Source organism: Macaca mulatta, chromosome 4 (genome assembly GCF_049350105.2).
Source record: "Macaca mulatta isolate MMU2019108-1 chromosome 4, T2T-MMU8v2.0, whole genome shotgun sequence".
NCBI lineage: Eukaryota > Metazoa > Chordata > Mammalia > Primates > Cercopithecidae > Macaca > Macaca mulatta.
Genome location: NC_133409.1, coordinates 147,191,668 through 147,215,654, shown reverse-complemented (window position 1 = coordinate 147,215,654; position 23,987 = coordinate 147,191,668). Strand labels below are relative to the sequence as shown.

General features: G+C 55.5%; 1 protein-coding gene and 1 long non-coding RNA gene across 10 annotated transcripts in view; one reads left to right on the top strand and one right to left on the bottom strand.

The window, feature by feature from the left end:
* The window catches only part of ANKS1A (ankyrin repeat and sterile alpha motif domain containing 1A), a 196,190-nt gene extending 172,558 nt beyond the window's left edge, over positions 1-23,632 (top strand). For 7 of the 9 annotated variants that reach the window (XM_078000111.1, XM_001111692.5, XM_078000108.1 and 4 more), the window contains 11 exons: positions 10,653-10,751; positions 11,593-11,745; positions 11,897-12,004; positions 13,053-13,217; positions 14,725-14,850; positions 15,185-15,256; positions 15,469-15,555; positions 16,194-16,331; positions 18,063-18,233; positions 19,241-19,338; positions 20,871-23,632. In XM_078000111.1, coding sequence (XP_077856237.1) covers positions 10,653-10,751; positions 11,593-11,745; positions 11,897-12,004; positions 13,053-13,217; positions 14,725-14,850; positions 15,185-15,256; positions 15,469-15,555; positions 16,194-16,331; positions 18,063-18,233; positions 19,241-19,338; positions 20,871-20,874 — 1,221 coding nt within the window. In that variant the 3' untranslated portion in view covers positions 20,875-23,632. Of the gene's footprint in view, positions 1-10,652; positions 10,752-11,592; positions 11,746-11,896; positions 12,005-13,052; positions 13,218-14,724; positions 14,851-15,184; positions 15,267-15,466; positions 15,556-16,193; positions 16,332-18,062; positions 18,234-18,564; positions 18,664-19,240; positions 19,384-20,870 lie in introns of those variants that run through there. The other 2 variants (XM_078000106.1, XM_078000107.1) reach the window with 2 other exon arrangements.
* LOC144340445 (uncharacterized) overlaps positions 7,832-23,987 on the bottom strand; it is a 41,665-nt gene continuing 25,509 nt past the window's right edge. The window contains exon 3 of the long non-coding RNA XR_013416553.1: positions 7,832-8,069. This is a non-coding gene — a long non-coding RNA (uncharacterized LOC144340445). The remainder of the gene's footprint in view (positions 8,070-23,987) is intronic.

The following is a 23,987-nucleotide window of genomic DNA, read 5'->3' as shown; positions in this document are numbered from 1 at the left end:
TTTTTTTTTTTTTTTTTTGAGACAGAATTTCGCCCGTTCTCCCTGGCTGGAGTGCAGTGGCGCAATCTCAGCTCACTGCAACCTCTGCCCCGCCCCCAGTTCAAGCGATTTCTTCTGCCTCAGTCTCCTGAGTAGCTGGGCTTACAGGCGGGCGCCAGCACACCCAGCTAAATTTTGTATTTTTAGTAGAGATGTGATTTCACCATGTTGGCCAGGCTGGTCTCGAACTCGTGACCTCAAGTGATCCACCCACCTCGGCCTTCCAAAGTGCTGGGACTACAGGTGTGAGCCACCACACCTGGCCTATTTTCAAATTTTTCTAATAATAAACTTGTATTATTCAAGAAACTCAATCTTATAGTGTAGGGAAGAGATCGAGGGCCCAGGAGAAATCCATCACGTTCTTAGAGGCAGAGCCATCGTCAGTGTCACAGTGTCACGTTGAACCAGCCCGTGCCTGGGGATGGGGAGGAGCAGGCAGGGAGAAAGGCAGGGCCGGCCATGCCTCCCACGTCTGCCCCGGTTTGTTACTAAGCTTTGGCAGCTCCTCTCCCAGAATGGGCAGGCCCCAAAAATCAGCCCAGCAAGGGTGTGGCTTTGTCCCCACTCAGCTCCTCCTACCCTCCCTACTCTTGGTTAGCAGAATCTGCCCTTGTGGCCGTAATTTGCAATTTCTCGTGTGTCCAGGTTCTCCCTGCCACATACCCACTCTCCCCTTTTGGGAGGGTCCCTTCCCACAGTGCCCTGATCTCTGAGTCTGAGAAAGGGAATGGGTGGTGGAGGGGAGAGGCTGGAGGGCTGCAGGGAGAAGCACCTTGTCAGACCAGGACCATAGCTCTGTCTCGTTTCTTCTCTTCCAAGAGAGTAGAGTTCAGCCTTGACTTTTCTATGACTGATGGGGCAGTCAGCAGAAATGGCAAAGTGACCGTCAGAGGAAAGACGGGCAGACTGAACACGGAAAGGAGGCTGGAGGGGGCTGTGGGCCGAGTGTAAAGTCTGGAGCCAGAGTCCAGGCTAGTGCAGCTCTGGCCCCAAGTCACTCTGCCATCAGAATCTAGTGGCCTTGGTTTGGGTGAAGGTCCGACACAAGAGAGGGCTGACGTCCAGCCATTGGTAGGCCCAGGACTGCCTCTCCACACCGCGGCCCATGGATTTCATCACAAGACCCAACCCTTCCTTCCACGGGCTCTCCAGGACAGAGCGGGGCAGGTGATAGGGTGGTCCCAGGCCTTTCCCGCTGGTTCGGGGTAGGTGAGCTCTGGGCCCTCTGCCTTTTCCCAGGCTCCCTCTGGAGAGCCAAGAGCAGGAAGAGTGACGTCCCCCACACGCTAGGCTTTCTGATTGTGGCTATGAATGAAGCCTGCTTTCCCAAATTGCTTTTTATCTGCTGGACCCCCCTCCTGCAGTCCCCCAAACCCCACCATTGTCCCTTGTCCCTTATCCCTTGTCCCTGCCCCACCCACAGGCCTCAGCACGCAGGCTCTGGATCAGGCTCCCAGCTCCAGCCATAGTCTGCTTGGTGACTCTGGGCAAGTAACTTTGGTCTCTTGGTTTCCTGCTTTGTCAAATGGGGCATTCACCCCTGTCTACAGTGCAGCTGTTTGGAGGATTAAATGAGATTAGTGCAAGGCACTTAGCTAGTGCCTGGAACACAGAGGGCTGACAATAATTTTTTTTAATTTAATTTTGTTTATTTTTTTAAAGATAGAGTCTCTCTGTTGCCCAGGCTGGAGTGCAGTGACGCAATCACAGCTCACTGCAGCCCTGACCTGCCCCCTAGGCTCAAGTGATCCTCCCATCTAAGCCTCCCAAATAGCTGGAACCACATTCCCACCACCCTACCTGGCTTTTTTTTTTTTTTTTTTTTTTTTTTAAGAGACTGGGGGTCTCACTATGTTGCTCAGGCTGGTCTCAAACTCCTGGGTCCAAGCAGTCCTCCCACCTCGGCCTCCCAAAGTGTTGGGATTATAGGCGTTGAACCATTGCGCCTGGCCCTACAGGGCCATCAATAGTTGTCACCTGTGTTTAGACTATGACTGGTATTGGTGTCAGTGTCGTGGTTTTCAGCTCTTGCAGCCTGGTGCCTCTCTGCTGGGTCTTCCACCTACTCTTTCCCAGCTTAACCCCCATCTTCCTAGAAAGCCTCCTTGCCCGTCACGCCCCTTCCCTTTCCAGGTCTTTTTCTGATCCTGAAGAGACTAGCTGAGAGTCTAGCACCTCTCAAAGGTTTGAATAGAAAACATTTGCCATCTATTGCCTCTAAGGGCGAATCACCTAGGAGACCTCATCTACATAATAGGAACCTTGGTCCCCACAAGCTTTATCTTTTTTTTTTTTTTTTTTTTTTGAGACAGAGTCATTCTGTCACCCAGGCTGGAGTGCAGTGGCACGATCTCAGCTCACTGCAAGCTCTGCCTCCCGGGTTCACGCCATTCTTCTGCCTCAGCCTCCTTAGCAGCTGGGACTATAGGCGCCCGCCACCACGCCCGGCTAATTTTTTGTATTTTTAGTAGAGACGGGATTTCACCGTGTTGGCCAGGGTGGTCTTGATTTCCTGACCTTGTGATCTGCCCGCCTCGGCCTCCCAAAGTGCTGGGATTACAGACGTGAACCACCGCCTTTTTTTTTTTTTTTTTTTTTTTTGGAGATGGAGTCTCACTCTGTCGCCCAGGCTGGAGTACAGTGGCATGACCTCGGCTCACTGCAAGCTCTGCTTCCCAGGATCACGCCATCCCTCTGCCTCAGCCGCCTGAGTAGCTGGGACTACAGGCACCCGCCACCACAGTAGTTTTTTGTATTTTTGGTAGAGACGGGTTTTCACCATGTTAGCCAGGATGGTCTCCATCTCCTGACCTTGTGATCCACCCGCAAAGTGCTGGGATTACAGGCATGAGTCACCGCGTCCAGCCCACAAGCCTTTATCTTAACTCAGACACCCCTTTCTCTTTTTTTCTTTTCTTTTCTTTTTTTTTTATGTGTGTGTGTGTGTGTGTGTGTGTGTGTGTATGTGTGAGCCAAAGATTTATTTCTTCATTTCTTGCATTTGAAGGACTCCTTGATGACATCCTTGGCCTGAGACTCCTTGCCATAGTCCTTAACTACTACACAACTGCAACCAACCACTTTACGGGGTTTCCCCTCTGTCGGTTTTACAGGGCCTGCCCCTTCCCCTAGTTTCTTGTTGTCATCAACCTTAATGAGGTTGATTTGCCAGACACCCCTTTCTATTGACTCCAGGCCTTTAGATAAATTCTTTCAACCAATTGCCAATCAGAAAATCTATGAATCCACCTGTGACCTGTAAGGCTGCCACCCCCAAACTTCAGCTTTGAGTTGTCCCTCCTTTCCAGACCGAACCAGTGCACTCACATATAGCACTCACATATAGCACTCGATGTCTTATGTCTCCCTAAAATGTATGAAATCAAACAGAAGAGAATCCTCTATAGAATGTAAATTTCCCCACAAGAGGGGCTTTGCAGGGCCATTTCAGAATATGCTACAGAAATATATTTGGGGGTAAAATGCTTTCTTTTGGGGCTGCTGTCTGTCATGCGATCTGAACTGGAGTCAGGTTGGCACTCAGTGTCTTGTTGCTGCAGCGTCTGCTTGGTCAGTCTTAGGATCTCTGCTTTAATGATAATGCGGGACTGTTGTGCCTGAATTCCAAAGGGAGGAGGGTATAATGAGGCGGATCCAATGCCCCCTGCCATCATGGCCTGAACCAGTTTTTCAGGTTTCTGTGGGATCCCCTTGGCCTAGAGGAGGGGTCCATTCAGTTTCCTGAGGGGCTGACGGTTTTATTTTTAGTTCATACCGCTGAGGCAACAGATGGTCTCTGGCAGAGCCACACGCCCCAGCTGGCCACACGCTCCCAATCAGAACTTCTCTGCGGTTTGGATTTGTCAGGGTCCTGTTTCCAGAAGATCCGTTAAAGCCAAAGCAAACTCCTACCTACCCCGGCCTCATGGAGCCTTCCTGCGGCCCTGCCATTTGCCCCATCCTGTAGACAGGGCCGCAGGAAGCAGCCCAGCCAGCAACCAGTGTGGAGGCAGAGGCAGTCCAAGGCCAGGCCGGCCCCTCCCCATCCAGGGGCTGCCCTGCAACCCTCAGTGGTAACTTAGGACAGCCCCTGTTTCCCCTTTGGCTGAAAGGGGCTATACCAGTACGTTACCACCCCCGAACAGTCCCCTTCCTAGGCCTTTGCCACTTTGTTGAATGAAGACCTCACCTACAGTTAAGCAAAATATTAACAAGTGAGATGCCTTTCAAGATGCAAAAGGATATTTTCCTTCTAAAATCACATGGGCAGGAAGACTCTGAAGATGTTAGAGCCCCGGAGGGCCGGAGAATGCGAGGAAGAAAGCAGTGTGGGTCCTGCAGTGGCCCTGCCGCTTCTGCCTCCTGCTCTCCCAGGACGCCCAGGGCTGACCCTTGCTGTGCTCCCTTCGCCTGGGCCTCCACGATTTCAGCCACCTCCTGCATCTTCAGGTGGAGCCCAGTGACAGATACTGGCAGGAAGGAGAAAGCATTCAAATGGCTTAGGTTGATGGAAAGTGACACTAATTACAGCCACCATGGTAGATGCTTCACATGTGCCTTACCGAGGAAGGGCACCCAGCCACAATCGTGGGTGACTCTACAAACCCAGCCCCTTACCGAACCCCAACAGGCCAGGCTGCCTTCTCCCAGAGTCGGTCTGGCCCTCGGCACAGTGCCCAGGCTGTGTATCCAGAGGCCTGGGCCCACATCCTGACCCTGTTTCTCCCTTATTGGAGGCCCTGGCATTTCGAACCCACTCACCTCTAAGAATTGGATTCTGTACAGTTAAAAAGAAAGGAACAATGTCCCTTCCCTGAGAGGTGGAGAAGAGGTGGCCAGGAGGGGGGTCCTGGGAGAAGCATTTATACGTGATGCTGAGACGGGATTCTACAGAGGGAGGGAGGCAGCGTTGGCTCAGCTCAGCAGGGGTTGTGCCCCAGCCCAGGGCGGTGTCCTGCTCCTGCTCTCTGGCAGGGTCTGCCCGCACCCCCACACTGTGCTTTTGTCTTCAGCACACCCTGCCTGCCCCAGCAGGAAGAGACGAGGAAGACGACTGGGGTTGGTCAGACGGGGCCTGAGCAGTCCCTTTGCCATGCTCTAGTACCATGGCTTTGGATAAGTCCAGTCTGCTCTCCAAGCCTCAGTTTCTTTCTGTGTAATGTGGGCAGCTCCTATCTGAAAGGTTTATTGGGCGGATTTGTGCAGGTCATGGGTGTGAAGCCCCCAGCACAGGCTGGACCGTGGTCAGAACTCAGTGTCGCTGGCCTGCGTCTTCACGGTGAGCCAGGACAGGCCGTGCATCACCTCCCACAAAGCCCCGCAGAGGGCGCCCAGGGAACTCTTGTTATGCCCAGAGCTCAGTGACCCAGGGGAGCACTTCTTGCTGTCCCCTTCCCTTGAGTTCTCAAAAGCCGGCCGGGGCCATGATCCCAGGCTGAGGAGCCAGGCCGCCAGGGGCCATCCCGGCTCTGCCGCCTCCGTGGGAGCACTCTCTCCTCTGCAAAGCAGGGAGCAGTTGGACGCCTGCCGGCAATGTGAGGTCTGAGCGAGTCAGGACAGGGATAAGCCCAGATCCCAGGCGAAGACCCGTGCTCTGTCCCAGCTTGGCTGCTTGGAGCCCTGTCCCCTCTTCCTCAGGGACCGGACCCAAACCAGGCAAGGCTGGAAGACTAGTTGTGTGTTTCAGATGTCACTTGGAGTTGTGAAGCTTTTATCCAAGCTGAGACAATCCCTGTTAACTACAATCCCTAGGACACTGAACTGTTGTACTTTATTCGCTTCCTAATTATAGAAGTTCCTGCCATCTAGTAAGCACTCAGTAAATGTTAGCGTGGTAGCAGGTAAAGTAGAAAATCTCTTTTCCCCATGCATGACCCTCCTCGTGAAGAGGTTTCTAAAAGCCAGTGGTCCCTTCTCCCTGGGTAAAGAGGGTTGGTAACTTCCAGAAGCGTTTCTTGCCCTTTGAGGATTTGTGGCCCTGGGTGGTCACCACACAAGCTCGTCCCCCGGTGCGGAGATGTGGCTGCTTCAGGAATTGGGAGGACCCGTCCTGGAATGCACTTTGGCAACGGTTCGCCTTTCTTTTCTGTCATTTCCTTTATTTTTGTGTGTTTCCATTCATCCCTTGTTCCTCAAAACTGCACACAGCCCGCCCTTCTGCTGGCCGAGGTCTGGTTAGCAAAGGGCCTGTCTCCGGCGGATCTGGCTTTCCTGGCTGTCGGCCTTCAGGTGCCCTGAAAGCTTACAAAGGTTTCTGAGTCAATGCTGGGGTTGAGCAGGAGTTTAGAACATTACTGCGGTGCCGCAATCACTCTTGGACATTCACGTCCTCTTGGAGTTTTGAGGCAGGCTCAGCTCAGCTCTTTGCTTTGGTATCCTCATAATCAGGTAGAAAGTCTGGGCCAGAGCCAGGCGCAGTGGTGCACACCTGTAATCCCAGCACTTTGGGAGGTCAAGGCAGGAAGATTACTTGAGCTCAGGGGTTCAAGACCAGCTTGGGCAACATAGTGAGACCCCATCTCTACAAAAAAAAAAGAAATAGCCGGGCATGGTGGTACATGCCTATGGTCCCAGCTACGTATACGGGCAGCTGAGGCGGGAGGATCACTCAAGCCCAGGAGGTCAAGGTTGCAGTGAGCCATCATACCACTGCACTCCACTTAAAAAAAAAAAACATCTGGGAAGGCGGCTGCCTCTCTCTGCCGTTCTGCAACAGCAGACATTAGATTTGGTCCCAGAGCTGCTGTAGGAACTCTGTGGTGACTCTCAGATTTGGGGGTGGCTTGGCTGGGCTCAGACCTGGAGTGGTGCCCAGGCCTCGCCTGTGCCCAGCACGGGGTGTGTTCTGCAGGTGCAGCGGAGTGGGGGCTTCCAGCCTGGCTTCGGGGCTCTCCTCACCTGGGCTCTCTGAAGCTTAAGGCTGGCAGTGTCCTCTGTGGGACAAAGTTTATGTCACCATGCACAGGCTCTGAGGAGACTCCTGTGGCCAGCAGTCACCACACGGGGCGGGGGCCAAGCAAGTCATGGTCTGCATGAGCTGGCCCAAGTCACTTAGCCTTCCAAGTGTAAAGTAATGCCCACCACAACAGAGTACAAGTCCAGAAAGAGGCCCAGAAATACACAGGAATTTCAGATACCATAGAGGCCATTCCAGATGGGGGAAAAAGATAGCTCATCAAGAAATGGACAGCTTGCTGCCGGAGAAAAAATAAGGTTGGATCTTGACTCTTACACCTTACATCAAAATAATTGCCAGATAGATTAAAGATTTAGCTATAAAAAAGGAAACTTAGGCCGGGCACAGTGGCTCATGCCTGTAATCCCAGCACTTTGGGAGGCCGAGGCGGGTGGATCACGAGGTCAGGAAATCGATACCATCCTGGCTAACACGGTGAAACCCCGTCTCTACTAAAAATACAAAAAATTAGCAGGGTGCGGTGGCGGGAGTCCTGTAGTCCCAGCTACTCGGGAGGTTAAGGCAGGAGAATGGCAGAGCTTGCAGTGAGCCAAGATCGCGCCACTGCACTTCAGCCTGGATGACAGAGCAAGACTCCGTCTCAAAAAAAAAAAACAACAAATTACAGGAAAAAATAAGGAAGAATGTAAAAAACAGTCTTGGACAGGCAAGATCTTTTTAAGCCTGACAGAACTGAGAAGCTCTACAAGAAAAGTTGGGTACACTTAGTTACAAAAAAATAGATTTCTACATGAGCAAAGCCAGCATAAAAGCCAAAAGATAAATATCAAACCAGAAAACAAATATCTAACTCATTTCATAGATAAAAGGTTAATTTTCTTTTTTTTTTTTTTTTTTTTTTTTGAGATGGAGTCTTGTTCTGTCACCCAGGCTAGAGTGCAGTGGCACGATCTCAGCTCACTGCAACCTCTGCCTCTTGGGTTCAAGCGATTCTCCTGCCTCAGCCTCCCAAGTAGCTAGGATCACAGGTGCCCTCCACCACACCTGGATAATTTTTGTATGTTTAATAGAGACAGGGGTTCATCATGTTGGTCAGGCTGGTCTCGAACTCCTGACCTCGTGATCTGCCCACTTCCGCCTCCCAAAGTGCTGGGATTACAGACGTGAGCCACTGTGCCCGGCCAAAAGGTTAATTTGCTTTATTTTTTGTTGTACGTACACACACATATATTGTTGTTTCTGTTTGGAGACGGGCTCACTGTCACCCAGGCTGGAGTGCAGTGGTGCAATCGTGGCTCTCTGTAGCCTTAACCTCCCAGGCTCAAGTGTTCCTCCCACCCAGCTTCCCAAGTAGCTGAGACTACAGGTGCACAGCACCATTCCTGGCTAATTTTTTTATTTTTGTAGAAACAGAGTCTCACTATGGTGCCCAAGCTGGCCTCAAACTCCTGGGCTCCAGTGATCCTCCCACCTCGCCTTGGCCTCCGAGAGTGTTGGGATTACAAGCGTGAGCCATTGCAACGGGCCAGTTTTCTTACCATGTAAAGAACTGCTACGTAGCTATGCAGAAAAGACCGACAACTTCATAGAAAAACTCTGAGGCTGTAAGCAAGTTAACTCCTGGAAAAGGAGCTCTGGGTGTCCCCAAGTGTGTGGCAGCAGGGCCACGTGGACAGCATTGGGGCTGAGTCTGGCTCCAAATGCACTTACCATATGACCTTAGAAAGTCGCCAAAACTTTGTGGGCCTCGGCTTCCTCAGCTGTAGGGTGGGAATAACAACAGCCCCAATTTTTTTTTTTTTTTTTTTGAGGTGGAATCTCACCCTGTCACCCAGGCTGGGATGCAGTGGCGGGATCTCGGCTCACTGCAAGCTCCGCCTCCCAGGATCAAATGATTCTCCTGCCTCAGCCTCCCAAGTAGCTGGGATTACAGGTGCATACCACCACACCCAGCTAATTTTTGTACTTTTAGTAGAGATGGGGTTTCGCCATGTTAGCCAGGCTGGTCTGGAACTCCTGACCTCATGATCTGCCTGCCTCAGCCTCCCAAAGTGCTGGGATTACAGGGGTGAGCCACCGTGCCCCGCCACAATAGTCCCTATTACTAAATGGCTTGGGCAGGTCCAGCATGGAGTAGGGAGGGAGTGCTTTGGAAATGCTAGATAGATAAAACGTCGGAAGATGCTCAGCGTCACATCTGGATGAGATGATCCTACGCCGGTAAGAAATGTGTAAATTGAAACCGCAGTGATAGACTCTTTCCCTGCTGTGCTGCTGACGGTGTGGGGGATCGAGCACTGGCGTCACTAAGAGCAGAAAGAGCTGTCAATGTTAAGTGCGCACACCCGTCAAGCAAGCAGAAGCCCTTCCTCGTAACAGGCCTCGACACGACCCACGCAGGGAGGTGCTCATACGGCACCGTGTGCAGTAGCTGAAGTTGAAGCAAATGTCCTTCAACAGGGAACTGGCTGAGTAAATTATAGCGTGTTCCTAACCTAGATGATGCTGCAGCTTTGTCCAGAGGAGGTGGGCCACATACGCTGCTGCGGAGCAATCTCCTGTGTCTATTCAGCGATAAGAACAAGGCACCGAGCGTGTGCGAGAATGGCGTTTGTGTGAAAATGCTGTGTGCAGGCACCTGCCTGTCTGTGCCCAGCTGGGCTCTGGGGACGTCCAGGAAGTGGCAGCAGCTGCAACTGCAAGGGGCTCCGTGGCTGAGGGATGGGCAGGACCTGTGAATTTTGTATCATAGGCCATACTGTGTATTTTAAAATTAAATCTGCTCACACTATCTTGTGACTATTGTAATTAGAGACGTCCTTGCAGGGGCCAGGAGCATGAAGGAAAGAGGCTGCCCAGGGTCACATCTTAGCTCTACCACTAGATATGTGATGTCAAGAAATTTCTGACCTCTGTGTGCCTCAGTTTCCTCATCTATTAAAACAGATTAATGGGATTAACAGAGACCCTAACATGCAGGTTGTGAGCATGAAGTGAGATGCACCAGGTGACAGCTTTCAGCCCTGTCATAGAGTGAGAAAGCAGCAGGAGCACCAGCCTCCATCCCCACATCCTCTCATCGTGCTTAGCGCTGCCGGTGGGCGCTCCGTGTGCCTCTCCACCCTCAGCTGCTCCATTGAGGCCAGTGGAGGCCGCAGAGAACAGCGCGGACTGGGCTCAGCTCTGACCCACCCTTCTCCCTGGGACAAGGACGCCCTTCTCTGACAGTCTCCTTCTTGGGGTGAGGCTGGCTCCTCGGGTAGCTGCCCCTGTCACCAGCTGTCCGCCTGAGGTGGTTGTTACAGCCTTAGAATTATAAAATCCTGTCCAAGAGGAACCTTGGGATAAGTCCACCCGTTCTTTATCTTGGATACCTGGAACCTGCTCCCCAGAAAAATGGACATACACTCGGGGGGCCAGGGCTTGTGGCTGGGCCTGGGCAGGCGGCGCCCCCACCCTTGTGTGCCCTGCCGGCCTCAGCACCCTGTGCATATTCTGGAGCCCCAGCTCTGCCCAGCTCCCCTGGGAGCCACCTGGATGGGCGTGGGCAGTCTGGGCAGACTTGTCCCCATGCCCTCTTGGTGCCTGCAGTGAAGGAGAATTTGGTGCGGAGCCCTGAAAGGCCCACCTGACCCCCTCAGGGCCACCAGCTGTCCATCCAAGAGGGGCCCTGACATCCACTTTCTGCTCTCAGGGGTCTAATGTGATGGAAGAGCAGGACCTGCGGGACATCGGCATCAGTGACCCACAGCACCGGCGGAAGTTGCTCCAGGCGGCACGCTCCCTGCCCAAGGTGACTGTCGCCAGCCCTGTAGCCTCAGCCTGTGTGGAGCCAGGGCCACCTCCCTAGCACCACCTGCACCATGAACAGGGGAGGAGCAGGGCTCCGGCATGGCGGGGCCTCTACCCCTCACCCTAGGAGCTCCAGAAGGGCCGCACACAACCCTGTTTGCTTCCTCACTACACCCTAAGGCCTTTGGAGAGCCAGCAGAGCCCTAGGGCAGGGAGTGGCTCCTCGGGGTCTTGAGGAGGTTCTGGGGGTCTGCCGGGCTCGGGAGCTTGGCTTGGCCTTTCACCCAGAGCCCCCTTCAGGGTCTCTCTGGCTCACCGGAGCCCAGGCCACCCTGCACTGAGCCTTGGCACCAGGCCCCTCCCCAGGTGGGCTTGAGGGAGGTACCGTCTTCCCTGGGGAGCCAGGAGCTGGTGGGCTCGAGGCTGTGCCCTGCGCTTGTGCTGAGTCCAGTGGCCCCGCCCCTTCTACCTGCCCAGAGCTTGGGAAGTGCCTGCTCTGAGGGCACACACTATCCTCTTGTCCCTCCAGGCCCGTGATCTCAGCGGAGCTCAGGGCGGAGGCATTCTGCAGACCCTCCTCCCTACCTAGGCTTGTCTGCTAGGGCCATCTTCCAGCCCTGTCGGTGCTCCAGCGGCTCCTGCTTTCCCCATGGGGAAGCCGAGACCAGTGAGTGATAGGAGAGGCTGTGTGAAGAGAGGGACTCGAAGGTGCTGAGGACCCCAAACATGCAGGACCCCCTTGGCCACAGTCTGTGTGAGCTGGCTGGGTCTGTGGTCCTCAGGTCCCTCTCCATCTCAGTGAGTGCTGAGATGTCAGTTTTGCCTCCCACCTTGCCCTGTAGGTGAAGGCTCTGGGTTATGATGGGAACAGCCCCCCTTCCGTGCCCTCCTGGCTGGACTCCCTGGGGCTGCAGGACTACGTTCATTCCTTCCTGTCAAGTGGCTACAGCTCCATCGACACCGTGAAGAACCTCTGGGAGCTGGAGCTCGTCAACGTGAGTAGCCCCTGCGTGGCCCGGCCTGGACCCTCCAGAAGCCTGAGCTTCCCTTAGGGGCAGCCTGGCCCAGCGGAAGAGTGCTGGGGGCTGGAGCAGACCGAGTGAGTTGGCCACCTGACCCGTCACCTCCCCGCTCCTCATCACCCAGGTCCTGAAGGTCCAGCTGCTGGGCCATCGCAAGCGCATCATCGCCTCCCTCGCAGACAGGCCATATGAGGAGCCGCCCCAGAAGCCCCCCAGATTCTCCCAGCTGAGGGTGAGTCAGGGAGGGATGGAAAGGAATGTCTGTCTGTTCTCTGTATTTGTAGGAATTACATAGAATTCTTTAGGATTCTTCAGAGACTGCGCCGCTGTAGTGTAGGAGAAAGCAGCTGCAACAAGGAGAGAGGAGCACAGGAGAGGGGGTTTAGAGAAGTTCCCCGCCACCCATTTCTATTTGGGGATGGCCTGTCAAACACATAAGACTTGGGGGATAGTAGGAAAACACCAGGCCGTGCCTGGGCATTGAACTCAGCTCTGTGCCTGGGGACAGGCAGGGGCTGGGTCGGATAACACCTGAGACAAATCCAAACAGCCAGGACTTGCAGCCTCCTGCGCAGCCCCCAGATCTGAGTTCGAATTCCCAGGCTCAGGTGGCTAAGACAGCTGCATTTTAAAAACCTCACCAGTGATCTGTTGCTCCTGCCGGTAATTCCTGACTGCAGAAACGGGTTAGACCCAGAGCCTGCGGCTGAGGAAGAGCTCTCCCCCAGCCCCAGGCCACAGCGTGCAGGAATGGCGGTAACTGGGGCAGGGAGCCCTCGGGTGCACTGGGCAGGTCTCACCCCATTGAACCCTCAGGGGCTTCGTGAAGTGGGTCCTGTTCATCCTCCTTTTACAGATGAGAAAGTGGAGGCCCAGCCTTGCTCTGGGAACCAAATACACAACTGACATTCAAATATAGACACTGCGAAGCCCGGTCTTTATTCTGTGGGGGACAGTGGCTTTAGGGCCCTGACTGACAGGGCTACATTTTTTCTCAGGAGGGTGCTTTGGTCATGCGCAGAGGCCTGCGATGGATCAGGACAGAAGATTTAATCTCTTATAAACGCAAAAGTGGCTTCCCCACCCTCTTTGGGGACACTAGTGGACGGTGGCTGCGTGGTGCCACTTGTCTGACACCCCTGTGGCGTTGGCCCCTTCGATCCCTGCTGCTTCTCCTGGTGCCGCTCCCTGTGCCGTCCTGACCAGCGGGGCTGGCTGACACCTGTAGCCGGGCACTGGGCCGAGGGTTGCAAGTTCCACCTGGATTTCTCCCTCCACAGTGCCAAGATTTGCTCTCCCAGACGTCATCCCCGCTGAGCCAGAATGATTCCTGCACTGGGCGGTCGGCTGACCTGCTGCTGCCTCCAGGGGACACAGGCAGGAGGCGCCATGACAGTCTCCATGACCCCGCGGCCCCCTCCAGAGCCGAGCGCTTCAGGATGCAGGTGGGGCAGGGCGGGTAGGGGGTGGGGAGTGGAGCTGCGGGTAGGGGGTGGGGAGTGGAGCAGCGGCCAGGGTCTACCTCATTCCTCTGGGCGGGACAGGGCCTCCCAGAACCACCTGCTGCCCTGTACCCGAGCACAGTTGGGCTGGCACCAGAGTCAGGAGGCACCAGCCTGCTCTGCTCACCCACACCCAGCCGCCTCGTGTAAGGCTCACCCAGCCCCCATGGTGCTGAGCTCAGGCCGCACAACTCATTTCAGCAGTCGGCTGCCAGGGCCACTCCTGTGGCCTGCACTTCCCTCCCTCAGGGGTTCAGATCCCGTGTCCACTCTTTCTCTGTGGCCTCCTGCATCCTGCCCTGCTGGCCCCAGAGCCCTCTGTGCTCTCTTGGCCTCTCTGAGCTCCTTCTTGGCCCCTTCCTTCTCTGCTTACCTGCATTGTTCCCAGAGAACTGCTTTCCCTGCAGCCTCACCTCTGCAGCGTTCTCTTCCTCCTGCCCAGCAAAACCGCCGCAGACCAGACTCTGTTCTTCCCGTTCTCTGCCTGCAGCCATGGGGGCACCTCTGGAGACACCTCCTGTGCTCCCGGTGCCCGCTCCAGCCCTGGCCGAGGTGGGCCCGTCTCACATTCCTGGCTCACCCTCTGGGCATCATTTCCAGGAGTCCTGGATTTACTCAGGACCTGCCTGTCCTGCCTCTCGCCTTGTACGGACCCTGGCTTTGTCCTTTGTCCTCTTCTTGGCCTGTCAGACACAGGATTGGCAGGTGTCCCTCAGGCCCCTCTGGGTGACTTCAGCTTCACCCCTGCCTGCTTCTCTGACTCTCACTTTTCACTTCTGGCTCTGGGGACTTCCCTTCCCTTTCTACAAGCACAGCCATGAGTTTTAAAGGAAAACACATTGTCCAGCAATTCCGATGGCTGTTGAGAGGCTCTGCACACTGCTGGGAAGGGAGGGCCTCAGTGTTTCCTAAATCTTTTCCTTCCTCTCCATTCCTTCTACCAGCACCCTGGGCAGGGACCCATCATCTCTTGCCTGGACCGCAGTGGCCTCCCCCTCCCTCCAGCTGCTGCCAGAAGGATCCATTTGAAATGCATTCCTAGGCACGGGGGCTTCACTGGCTTCCCAGCTCTGAAGATCCCTCCCAGGCCCTGGGCTGGGCCCCAAGGCATCCCAGGGTCTCATGACCGCCGCTCTCTCCTTTGGTCTATATGCAGAACAGCCTGGCAGCCTGTACCCCGCCCTCCCCACAGACTCTGCCATCTCCTCTCTGGTCATTTCCCATCTCCTTTGAGACTCGTCTCGGACACCACAGAGACTGTCCTTCCCGAGCCCTGCTCTCAGGCGGTGCTGTGGCTAGCACCTCCCCTCTCCCGCAGTGGGTTTGAATTGCTGATCTGCCCCCTGCCATCTCCACTTGACCCCTGAACTTGCTGAGGTCACTGGCATCTCACCCTTGGGTGTGCTCCTGTGGAGCAAGGAGCAGGTGTCCAATTGCGTGTGTTCTGCAGGAGGAGCACCGCGAGGCCAAGCTGACCCTGCGGCCCCCCAGCCTGGCAGCCCCCTACGCCCCAGTGCAGAGTTGGCAACACCAGCCAGAGAAACTCATCTTCGAGTCCTGTGGTTATGAAGCCAATGTGAGTTGCTCTCACCCTCCCAGCAGGGCCAGCCTCCCTGCTCCTTCTCGGCCAGGCACCTGCGGCTAGGTCCCAGCAGGGACTCCACAAAGCCAGGCCCAGGACTTGCGAGCTGTTCTCCACTCTTCAGCCACTCTTGGTGGCTAAGGCAAAGGGGTGGAGGCCTCTGGGTCCTTTAGCCAGAGTTGAATGGAGGGCCTCTCCAGCTGGGGCAGGGGAGGGGGTGTTACCGGGACGGGTAACTACTTGAGTGTGGGACAGTCCCAAATTGGCTGGGTCACCCCTGCATGGAAACGCAGGATTTCCTAAGCCTGGCCACTGCTCATCCCCACAGTATCTGGGTTCCATGCTGATCAAAGATCTGCGAGGGACAGAATCCACACAAGACGCCTGTGCCAAGATGCGGGTAGGGTGCCTATATGGGTTGGAGGGTATCTGTGCGGGCTGGAGGGTGCCATGGGACTGGCTAGGACAGAAGGCAGCAATGGGGACAGTAGCTACAGTTGCCTGGGCCCTGCCGTGCTATGTAAGGATGGGAGGGAAGCTGGCACCTGCGGAAGCCCAGGAGGCTTAGCCCTGAGTAGGGGCACTGACAGGGCCACTCCTTGTTTCCTGTAGAAATCTACCGAGCACATGAAGAAGATCCCCACCATCATCCTGTCCATCACATACAAAGGTGTCAAGTTCATCGATGCCTCCAACAAGGTGTGCTGCTTATAGGGACTCTTGGCTGGAGTGGGACCCACGTCCCCATCAGACCCACAGGGCTCCAGGGCAAGCAATCTGGCTGCCTTCTGTCATCCCTTATCTCCCTGGAGGGTCCCCAGTCCTCTTATTACTTCCCACTTCTCCAAGAAGCATGTCTGTCGTCTGTTGGCCTGGGTGCCTGCTGTCAGCCCCGTCCCGCCCTAGTGGAGACTGCTGTTAGCTTCTCCACCTGGGCTCCGCTGGCCACGTGCCTGCTCACAGGTCTTCACGGGTGTGATTCCCTCCGTGAGCAAAGGACCCCCCTGTGCGCCACCGCGTGGGATCCCACCTACCTGACACCCTTCTCTCTTTGCCCCCACCCTGGGAGGTGGGAGAGGCTGGGGAGAGCTTGTGGTTGGGTGTGAACATTTTACTGCCTTAGTTGTTGTGGTCAAGGGTGGAGACCTCAAACCGAAATCGGGGAAGGTTAGATACCATCCCCCACCCCCACCAATAAACAAAATGAGAAGATGAAGAGGGGTTCGCTTGATGCTCTAGGCTGGGACAGAGAACAGTGACATGGTAACAGGCTGGGGTGGGGGGTGCCAGAGGCATGCCTGAGCCTGAGAATTCCAGAGCACGGCCTTGCCCAGCAGAACGTCATCGCAGAGCACGAGATCCGGAACATTTCCTGTGCGGCCCAGGACCCGGAGGACCTCTGTACTTTTGCCTACATCACCAAGGACCTGCAGACCAGCCACCACTACTGCCATGTGTTCAGCACCGTGGATGTGGTGGGTGGGGTCCTGGGTCTGGGCGGGGCGGGCTTGGGTTACTAGCCCTGAGGCATCCAGCCCCATTGCAGGGCACAGATGCCGCGCTGTCCTGGCCCCTGGCCAGTGCCTGGCAAATGTTTGGTTCATGAATGGAGCCCAGCAGCACACCAGGCCAGTCCCCTTTCACAGTGACGAGACTGATGCACAGAAGAACAGAGACCGGCCCAGGGCACTAGGGACAGGGGGTTCCAGCTTTTTTTTGTTGTTTTGTTTAAAGAGATGGAGTCTCGCTATGTTGCCCAGGCTGGCCTTGCACTCCTGGGGTCAGGCAAGTTACCCACCTCAGCCTCCCACATAACTGGTAATAGGCATGAGCCACCGCCCCTGACTTTCCAGGTTTTCGGCGAGTGTTTTCTTAGGTCAGGCAAGGCGATTGTCTTCCCCGGCTCCCTGCCCTAGCTCTCCAACCTCTGCCTGGGCCACCTCCCAGACATGCCCTCTACTTCCCTCTTAAGGGCAGCTGTGCCCTCTTTGGCAGATTTTCTTGCCTCAAATTCCTGCTGAGGCTCGGCTCTGGGTGCCACTGGGCCGAGGAGAGTTCATCCTCACACAGCTGCCCACAGGGAGCAGACCAGAAATGACAGCCACAGGCAGGGGTTCCCTGTAACCTACAACAAAGCCTGGGAGTGGCCCCAGGCTGCCTCCTCACCCCAGGAGGAAGTCAGAGGGGTCCAGGTCTCTGCTGTCCTCAGAGATAGCGGCTGTTTCCAGAATCTCTGTGGCTCCTGGAATACAGGCAGCTCTGGGCATCCTCACACTCCCAGGACCTCATCCATCCCAGTCCTCTGCTTGCTCTGGGCCAGTGAAGGTTAGGAGGAGCCAGGCTTTGCCGCTTGCTAGCTGTGTGAGCTTGGAAACATCACGTCTGCCTGCTTCCTCATCTGTCTGGAGGGGATATAACGTGGCCCACCTCAGGGGCCACTGTGAGATGGATGAGGTGGTCCACACAGCACAGTCAGTGGCATTAACCTGTTGCTGACTTTTCCCACATACACTCAGTTCTGCTGTAACGCCACATAGGTGCTCCTAACCACTGTGCTGTGTAAAAATCACACACTAAAAACCACAGGGTTTAAGGGGAAACGGAGTTAGGGGCACAGCACTCACAAACTTTGTCGGTGACACATTAAAAACAAAAGCACTAGCACCACTTATATTAAATGGCTAAGAAACACCCAAGTACCACCTCAGGCATGGCACCCTGCCTTGGAAAAGACCTGCCGTGGGCTTGTAGCAGTGTGCACCTGCCTTCCCCACAGCTCAGCTCCCGGCCACATCCTGTGTAGAGCGGGGAGAACAACAGAGACCTAGGGAGAGGGAAAGGAGGGAAAGGAGGGAAAAGTTGAAGGGAGGTAGGAGCGCTCCCAGGTAGACTTAGAGGGGAACACGTGGTCCCTGCGAGGAAGGTCATATCCAGTGTGAAGCTATGGCACCAGGTGTGGTGGGGTGGGGGGTGTCTCTCTCTCCTGGGGGCTTGGTTCAGCTGGCAGCAGTTTTTGCATTTGCCTGGTGTTTCTATCCCATGAAATCCTGCAGAAGGAAACAGTGTGTTATGCTCAAATTGTGTCTTTTCAAAACCAGTGTTCTCTTCTTACCCCAGATGCTGCCTGTGTGCTCAGGGTGGGGGTGAGGACAAGGGTGAAGCGGCTCCTGAACCAGGCACTTAAGTGGTGATCTGCTTCCTCCCAGAACCTGACCTACGAGATCATCCTGACACTGGGGCAGGCCTTCGAGGTGGCCTATCAGTTGGCCCTGCAGGCCCAGAAGTCCAGGGCAATGGGCGCCTCTGCAGCTGAGATGATTGAAACAAAATCTTCCAAACCGGTGCCTAAGCCTCGGGTCGGCGTGAGGAAATCCGCAGTACGTGGGCCCCGCTGGACAAGACCCCCCCTCCCTGGCCCCGGGGATTCAAGGGCTCGGGGTGGCCAGCACGAGGAGGGTCTTCTGGCACTTCCAGAAAGCTGGCCCCCCAGGGAAATGACCCTCTTCATTGTCTCCCACCCCTGCCAGGTCTCGCCCTGGAAAGGCAACAGCTCCTCTGGCCTGGGCCGGCCTCTGGTGCCCCCAATGCCCTCCCTCGCCGGGCTCCCCCAAGGGCAAGGCCATCAAGGGGCTGCAGAGAGCGGCCCGCAGGCAGCCCCCAGTAACTGCGCCATCCCTGTGTCTGTGTCTGCTTTGCTCTGCACCCCAGGTGCCGCTGCCCCCCGATAGTCGCTGTTGTTACTGTCACACCTGCACCACCCACCGTCCTTCCTACCTACCGCTGCCGTCTGTTAGTCCTGGAGTCAAGGTCTTTACGCCTCCTGCTGTCTTGTGTGTCAGTCTCCCCGAAGTGACCGTGAGCGCTCTTAGCCTCTGGTGGCCTCTCCCTCTGCCATTGTGACATTCTTTCCCCTCTTCCTGAGATGCCCTCTGCCCGTCCTGTGTGTGCTTCAGCCCTCTTTGTTTTTCTGTTGTGTGTCCTCTCTCCAGAGGTCTGGGGTGACTGCTGTGGTCTTGCCTTGGGGTGAGCTCTCTGGCCCTACCAGAGAGACCTGAGGCTTGACATTTCCAAGCCCCATATCCCTTTCCTGCCCAGTGTGAGCGGGTTTGGGGCTTAGAGCAGGAGACCTGGGTAGGACAGGGATCCTTTGAGCAATCCCGAGAAATCCTGGAGAGAGGTTGTGCCTAGAGGTGGCCCTCGCCAAGATGCTCCGGGAGGGTGTCCCTCCTCCGCCCGCCCCCAGGGGCCTGCTCTTTGACTGAGGAGAATAAGGGCTACCGCTCCCAGCACAGGGGCCACAGCCCAGCCTGGGGGTGGGAGGGGCCTGCCGCCTCCAGCCCTGGCACAGAGCTCCCTGACTCTTGACTGCTTCCTTGTTTGGCAGCTGGAACCACCCGATATGGACCAAGATGCCCAATCCCATGCCAGTGTCTCCTGGGTTGTGGACCCCAAACCAGACTCTAAGCGGAGCCTCAGCACCAAGTATGAGACCACTATCTTCTAAAACAACCCACTCCCTGTCTCCACTAGTCTCACTGTGCCTTTGCCATCCGATCTTTCTGCTGTCCTCAACTCTGTCCTTCCAGCTGCTGATGCCAAGGCCCCAACTGCACTGGGACCTGCTCCTCCTGGGCGGGCGGCAGCGTAGACGCTGTACACTCGCAGCTCTCGTACCTACTACCACCGAACACTGTGAATTCTCCCCCTTGGGCTGAGGACAGCTTGAGGGGGTGAGTTGCCTCTGAGGTGGGCACCAAGAGGGCTCAGGGGTTCTGTTGCACCCCAGAAGCCTCCACGGGCAGGCACTGTGAACCCCGACGGGCAGGGCAGTCTCCAGAGAATCCCAATGGCACTGATAGCTCCCTGGGGTTGGGCTGGGCTCTGTGTGGCTCCCTCCTCCTGTCTGCTGTACTGAGCCACAGCTGGGCACCATTGCCAAGAGCTAGCTGACTATTCTCACCTCTCCTGAAACAACCAACCACTGTGACCACCCGGTGCCAGAGTCCCCAGCACTCTGCTCACAGCCGACCTGCAGCCCCACCCCACTGTCCTCTGCTCCTCTGCGAAGCTGGCCTCACTCTCATGGCTGCGCCCTTGTGAGACCTTGAGCTCAGTGATGTGGCTGGACCAGGGATAGACTGCTTTCTGTGAGGGCCCAAGATACGCACCAGGCCCTTGGGTCCGTGCTGACTATCCCGCTTGGGGCTCTGGGTATCTGAACACTCACAGGCTGGCTCACACAGCAGGTGTCTCAGTCCTGATGAGCCTTCCCCTCCAAGGAGGGGGGTGGCACGTGTGTGGACAGCCCCTCTATCTTCACCACGGAGTCTCAAGCCCTGGCAGCCTTGGGCCTGGCTCTGGAGTCTAGCTCACTGAGGAGGAAAGCCTTCTGTAGAACCAACGAGGAGGCGGCCTGTGCCCTGCACACACGGCGCACCTTCTTCCCTCACAGAGCAGAGCTGCTGGAGGACAGGGACCTGGACCAAGTGGCCTCCATTGTCCTCTGGGAGCTTTCTGACTTTCTTCACAGTGGGGGATCACAGATAGCGCCGTCCAGCGCGCCCCTGAACACCTCCCTCAGCCTCCTGACTCCTCTGAGAGGAGAGGCCGTTCCCTCACAGCAGCTCAGCAGCTGGGATGGTGGAGCTGAGTCTTTGAAGAGGCCCCCGTTCTCCAATGTGGGCAGATCAGTTTGGATGGCAGGAGACAGGAAGGCAGCCGTGCACATAGAGCAGGGTCCACTAGGAAAGCCAGTCGGCCAGGGCAGTCCAAACCCAAGTCGATAAACCGGGTGGGTCCTGCGCACCCACCCATCCTTGTGCCTTCCTGAGCAGAGTTGCTGAGCCAGAGGCGGCCGAGGCTGCGGGCTGTGGGTGCTCAAAGCAGGCGTGGAGGGTGCCCAGGGGAGGCTGTGAGGGATCTTCTGTCCTGCTGTGTTTCCTTTCCGTTTCCTCCACCGTCCACAGGCCCCACTGGTTAACCCTTTCCTCCCCCCATTGTTTGCTTCTGCCAAGCTGAGCCACTGAGGAACCACACTGTGCTGCGGAAACATAGACGTGGGGGCATAGGCTCCCACTGCCATCACCGCCGCCGCCTCACCTGCAGCTTTGAAGACCCAGGCCTCACCTCCACCTGCAGGACCTCCTCTTGGCCACTTGGCCTGGGCCTGCCACCACCACGTCTTGCAGAACGAGCCCTGCCTTGGCTGTGGGGAAGCACTCCGGGCCGCTAGCAGATGGGACTGGCATTCCAGAGGGTCAAGAAGTGACTTGTTCAGAACACATTGTTTTTAACAGAAACAAAATCTTTTTATAAAGTGAACTTTTAACACTTGGCTCAAACCTCTAGGTCATACTGCCAATCTTTAGACAAATGGCCATGGGGCAGAGGACAGGGGAGCTGAGGTTGGTTCAGAGGCCAGCCTGCACAGCCTCTGTCCTCAGGATGGGACCTGGGTGCAGCTCAGCAGGTCTGAAGAGAAGGTGGTGGCCTGTGGGTGAGGGGAACGGAGCAGGCTCGGGCAGAAGTGAGTACGGTGCGTCTGCTTTTCAAACCTGACCATGTCAGCTGCTGCTCTTTATGAACTGCCCAATTTCCTGTCCCCTTCAGGGGCTGGACACAGGCTTCTTGTAAGAACACAGCCCTAGAGGCACCTGAGCAACTCAAAGGTTTCCGGTCCATTTCTGGGGTTCCCGATGGGAAGGTTCAGTGGCCAAATGAAGATAAGTGTGCAGTTTCTAGTGCTGGGAAGTCTTAGCCAGCACCAGAGCGCCAGGCCTCTCCCTGGCCTCTTACGCGTCAGTGACCGGAGCACTGCCCTGGGCTGGCCGGCGCTGTACTGCCTGCATTGTGTCAGAGAACAGGAAATGCAGCTTTGGGGCGTTAATGTTTGGAGTAGGTCAGCTAAGGTTGCTACTTGCCGATTTGTGATTTGTCTAATCAGCCTGTGTGATTGGGGCTCATTTTGCTTCTCTGAATTATTGGTTTGACAGTTACACTCTCGGCAGCTGGGCTCATCCCCGGCCCCTGGTGTGGAAAAGGCTAAATAAGGTGACAGTGCATCATCAATGCTCCCCCGCGTGGCCTTTGGGGCAGGCTGGCATCCTAGTGCGCCTCTGCTTCTTAAGCTTTCCCACTGCTCACTTTGCTTTTAAAAGTAACTTGGGTTGCAGTCTTTCCTCTGAACTAGAGTAGAAATGCAGGGGAAACTGCTGTGGATTTGAGAGGCAAAGTTGGCTCAGCTCAGTTGTGTGCCCAGTTCCTCCTGTGGGCACTTTAGCAGGCTCTGAGCTTTCCTGGCATAGGTCAATCTGGTCCCAGGATGAATAGTCCAGGCTTCAGCAACACTCCTCTTTCCCCGCAAAGGCTGTGAATTTAAATTCTTTGTGGGTGTGTATGTGCAGGGAGTACTGTTAGGCACATTCTTAACCCATGTGGTTGGCCAGAAATCAGAAGTGGGGCTGTGTCTCTGGCTGGCTAGAGGCCAGGCCTTGTGGGTTTCCATCTGCTAAGTGCCCAGCAGGTTGGGGCCTGGGACCCAGCTCCCTCTGCGGCAGAGGCGGGCCCCCCTCCACTTCTTGGTACTAAACGAAGACCTCGACACCTTGCAGTTTCACTTCATTTCCTGCTCCTTTCAGGGCCTGTGAGGATTCCCATGAGCTAACGCTGTACAGTACTAGGCCTCTTCTTCCCAGAGTTGACCAGGAACCCTAAAGCATCCAGAGTAGACTGCGCTGCTGCTGCGCACATGCTGGTGCCCGTCTTCCTCCTGAGGGGCCAGGCCATGTCTAAGTGGGCCTCTGTTGGGGGCGGCAGGTCGGAAAGAAACTGCAGACACTACGATGCACTCCTCAAGCTGTCTTTTGTGCTTAGATCATCCATAGGTGTTTCTTCTGCTTGAAGCTGCTATATCGTCTTTATTTATTCAGGGTATTTTCATATTGGAAGCCTTGGCTAGTCTGCTGTGGCCCTGGGTTCTGTTTAGAGATTGGTTTATTTCTGAATATTCAAGAAAGGAAAATGACTGGGCCTTTCTTTTCTTCTCCTCTGGGGCAGGTAGTCTCCCTTTCCTAGAAAGGGTTATTGTAACTTTAAGGACAGGCTTCAAGTGGGAAGGCCCCTACTTTTGCACTTCTCCAAGTGCAGGTCACACCAGGGGCAGACCCTGTCGCTGCGTTTCTGAACTGTGAAGGAGCCTATTAGGGTGGGAGACCTCAGATGGGCTCAGTACCTGTTCCAGCCACAGGCTTCTTGTCCACCTCTTCTTCCCTGTCCACCAGCTGCTCAGCGCATAAGACCTTCCCGACAGGCTCTGCGTGTGCAGTGCTCCGTGTCCCTCCTGGGCCCTCCAGCTTCAGACACTAATGGGAGTTCCCGAGACGCTCAGGTTGGAGCAGGCAGCAGGCAGAGACATTAGAAAGCCAGTCTGAACGGGGGCTGTCTGTGAGACACCCAGGCCAGCTCACAAGTATTGTTGCTCATGGTGTGGCAATGGACTGAACTGTAATAAAAAATGTTATTTAATCTTTGTCTCTGTATTTTGATACTTGAATGACTTCCCCTTTTGTTTTACTGTACATAAAATTGTTAATCTGTCTGATTTTGTCTGAATTATAAACATTTTGAGGTACCAAACATAACCAATCTGTGCAACAACATAGACTGACCTCACTACCCAAGAGAGTGTAAATATTCCTGGGCTTCCAGCTTTGGTTTTGTTATTTTCATAACTGTACAACTTAGACTGAATTAATAAATGAGAAGCGACATGAACGCAGCCTTAATTCTGAGTCTTTGAATTGGAAAGCGTCTTGATGGTTTTCTGGCAGAGGCGTGGGCACAGGCGAGATGCAGGCTCAGGGTCGGTGAGTCGCGTCCTACGCTGTTTGGCTTTCTGTCTCGCACTCTCTAACTGTTACAGCTGCCCTGTGAGGTGCAAGGGCCCCATGATTCACCTCCCCTCCTTAGGAGCATCGTGCTGTGAACACCAAGCCAGGGCCACATCCTGATACTGCTGCAGCTGCATCTCTTCTGCATCCTGGTCTGGGCTTGTCCACCCACAGACATGAGTCGAACATCTGCCTCCCGGGCAGCCTGGGGGATCTAGAGCTGTGAAAGAAATTGGTCTCCTT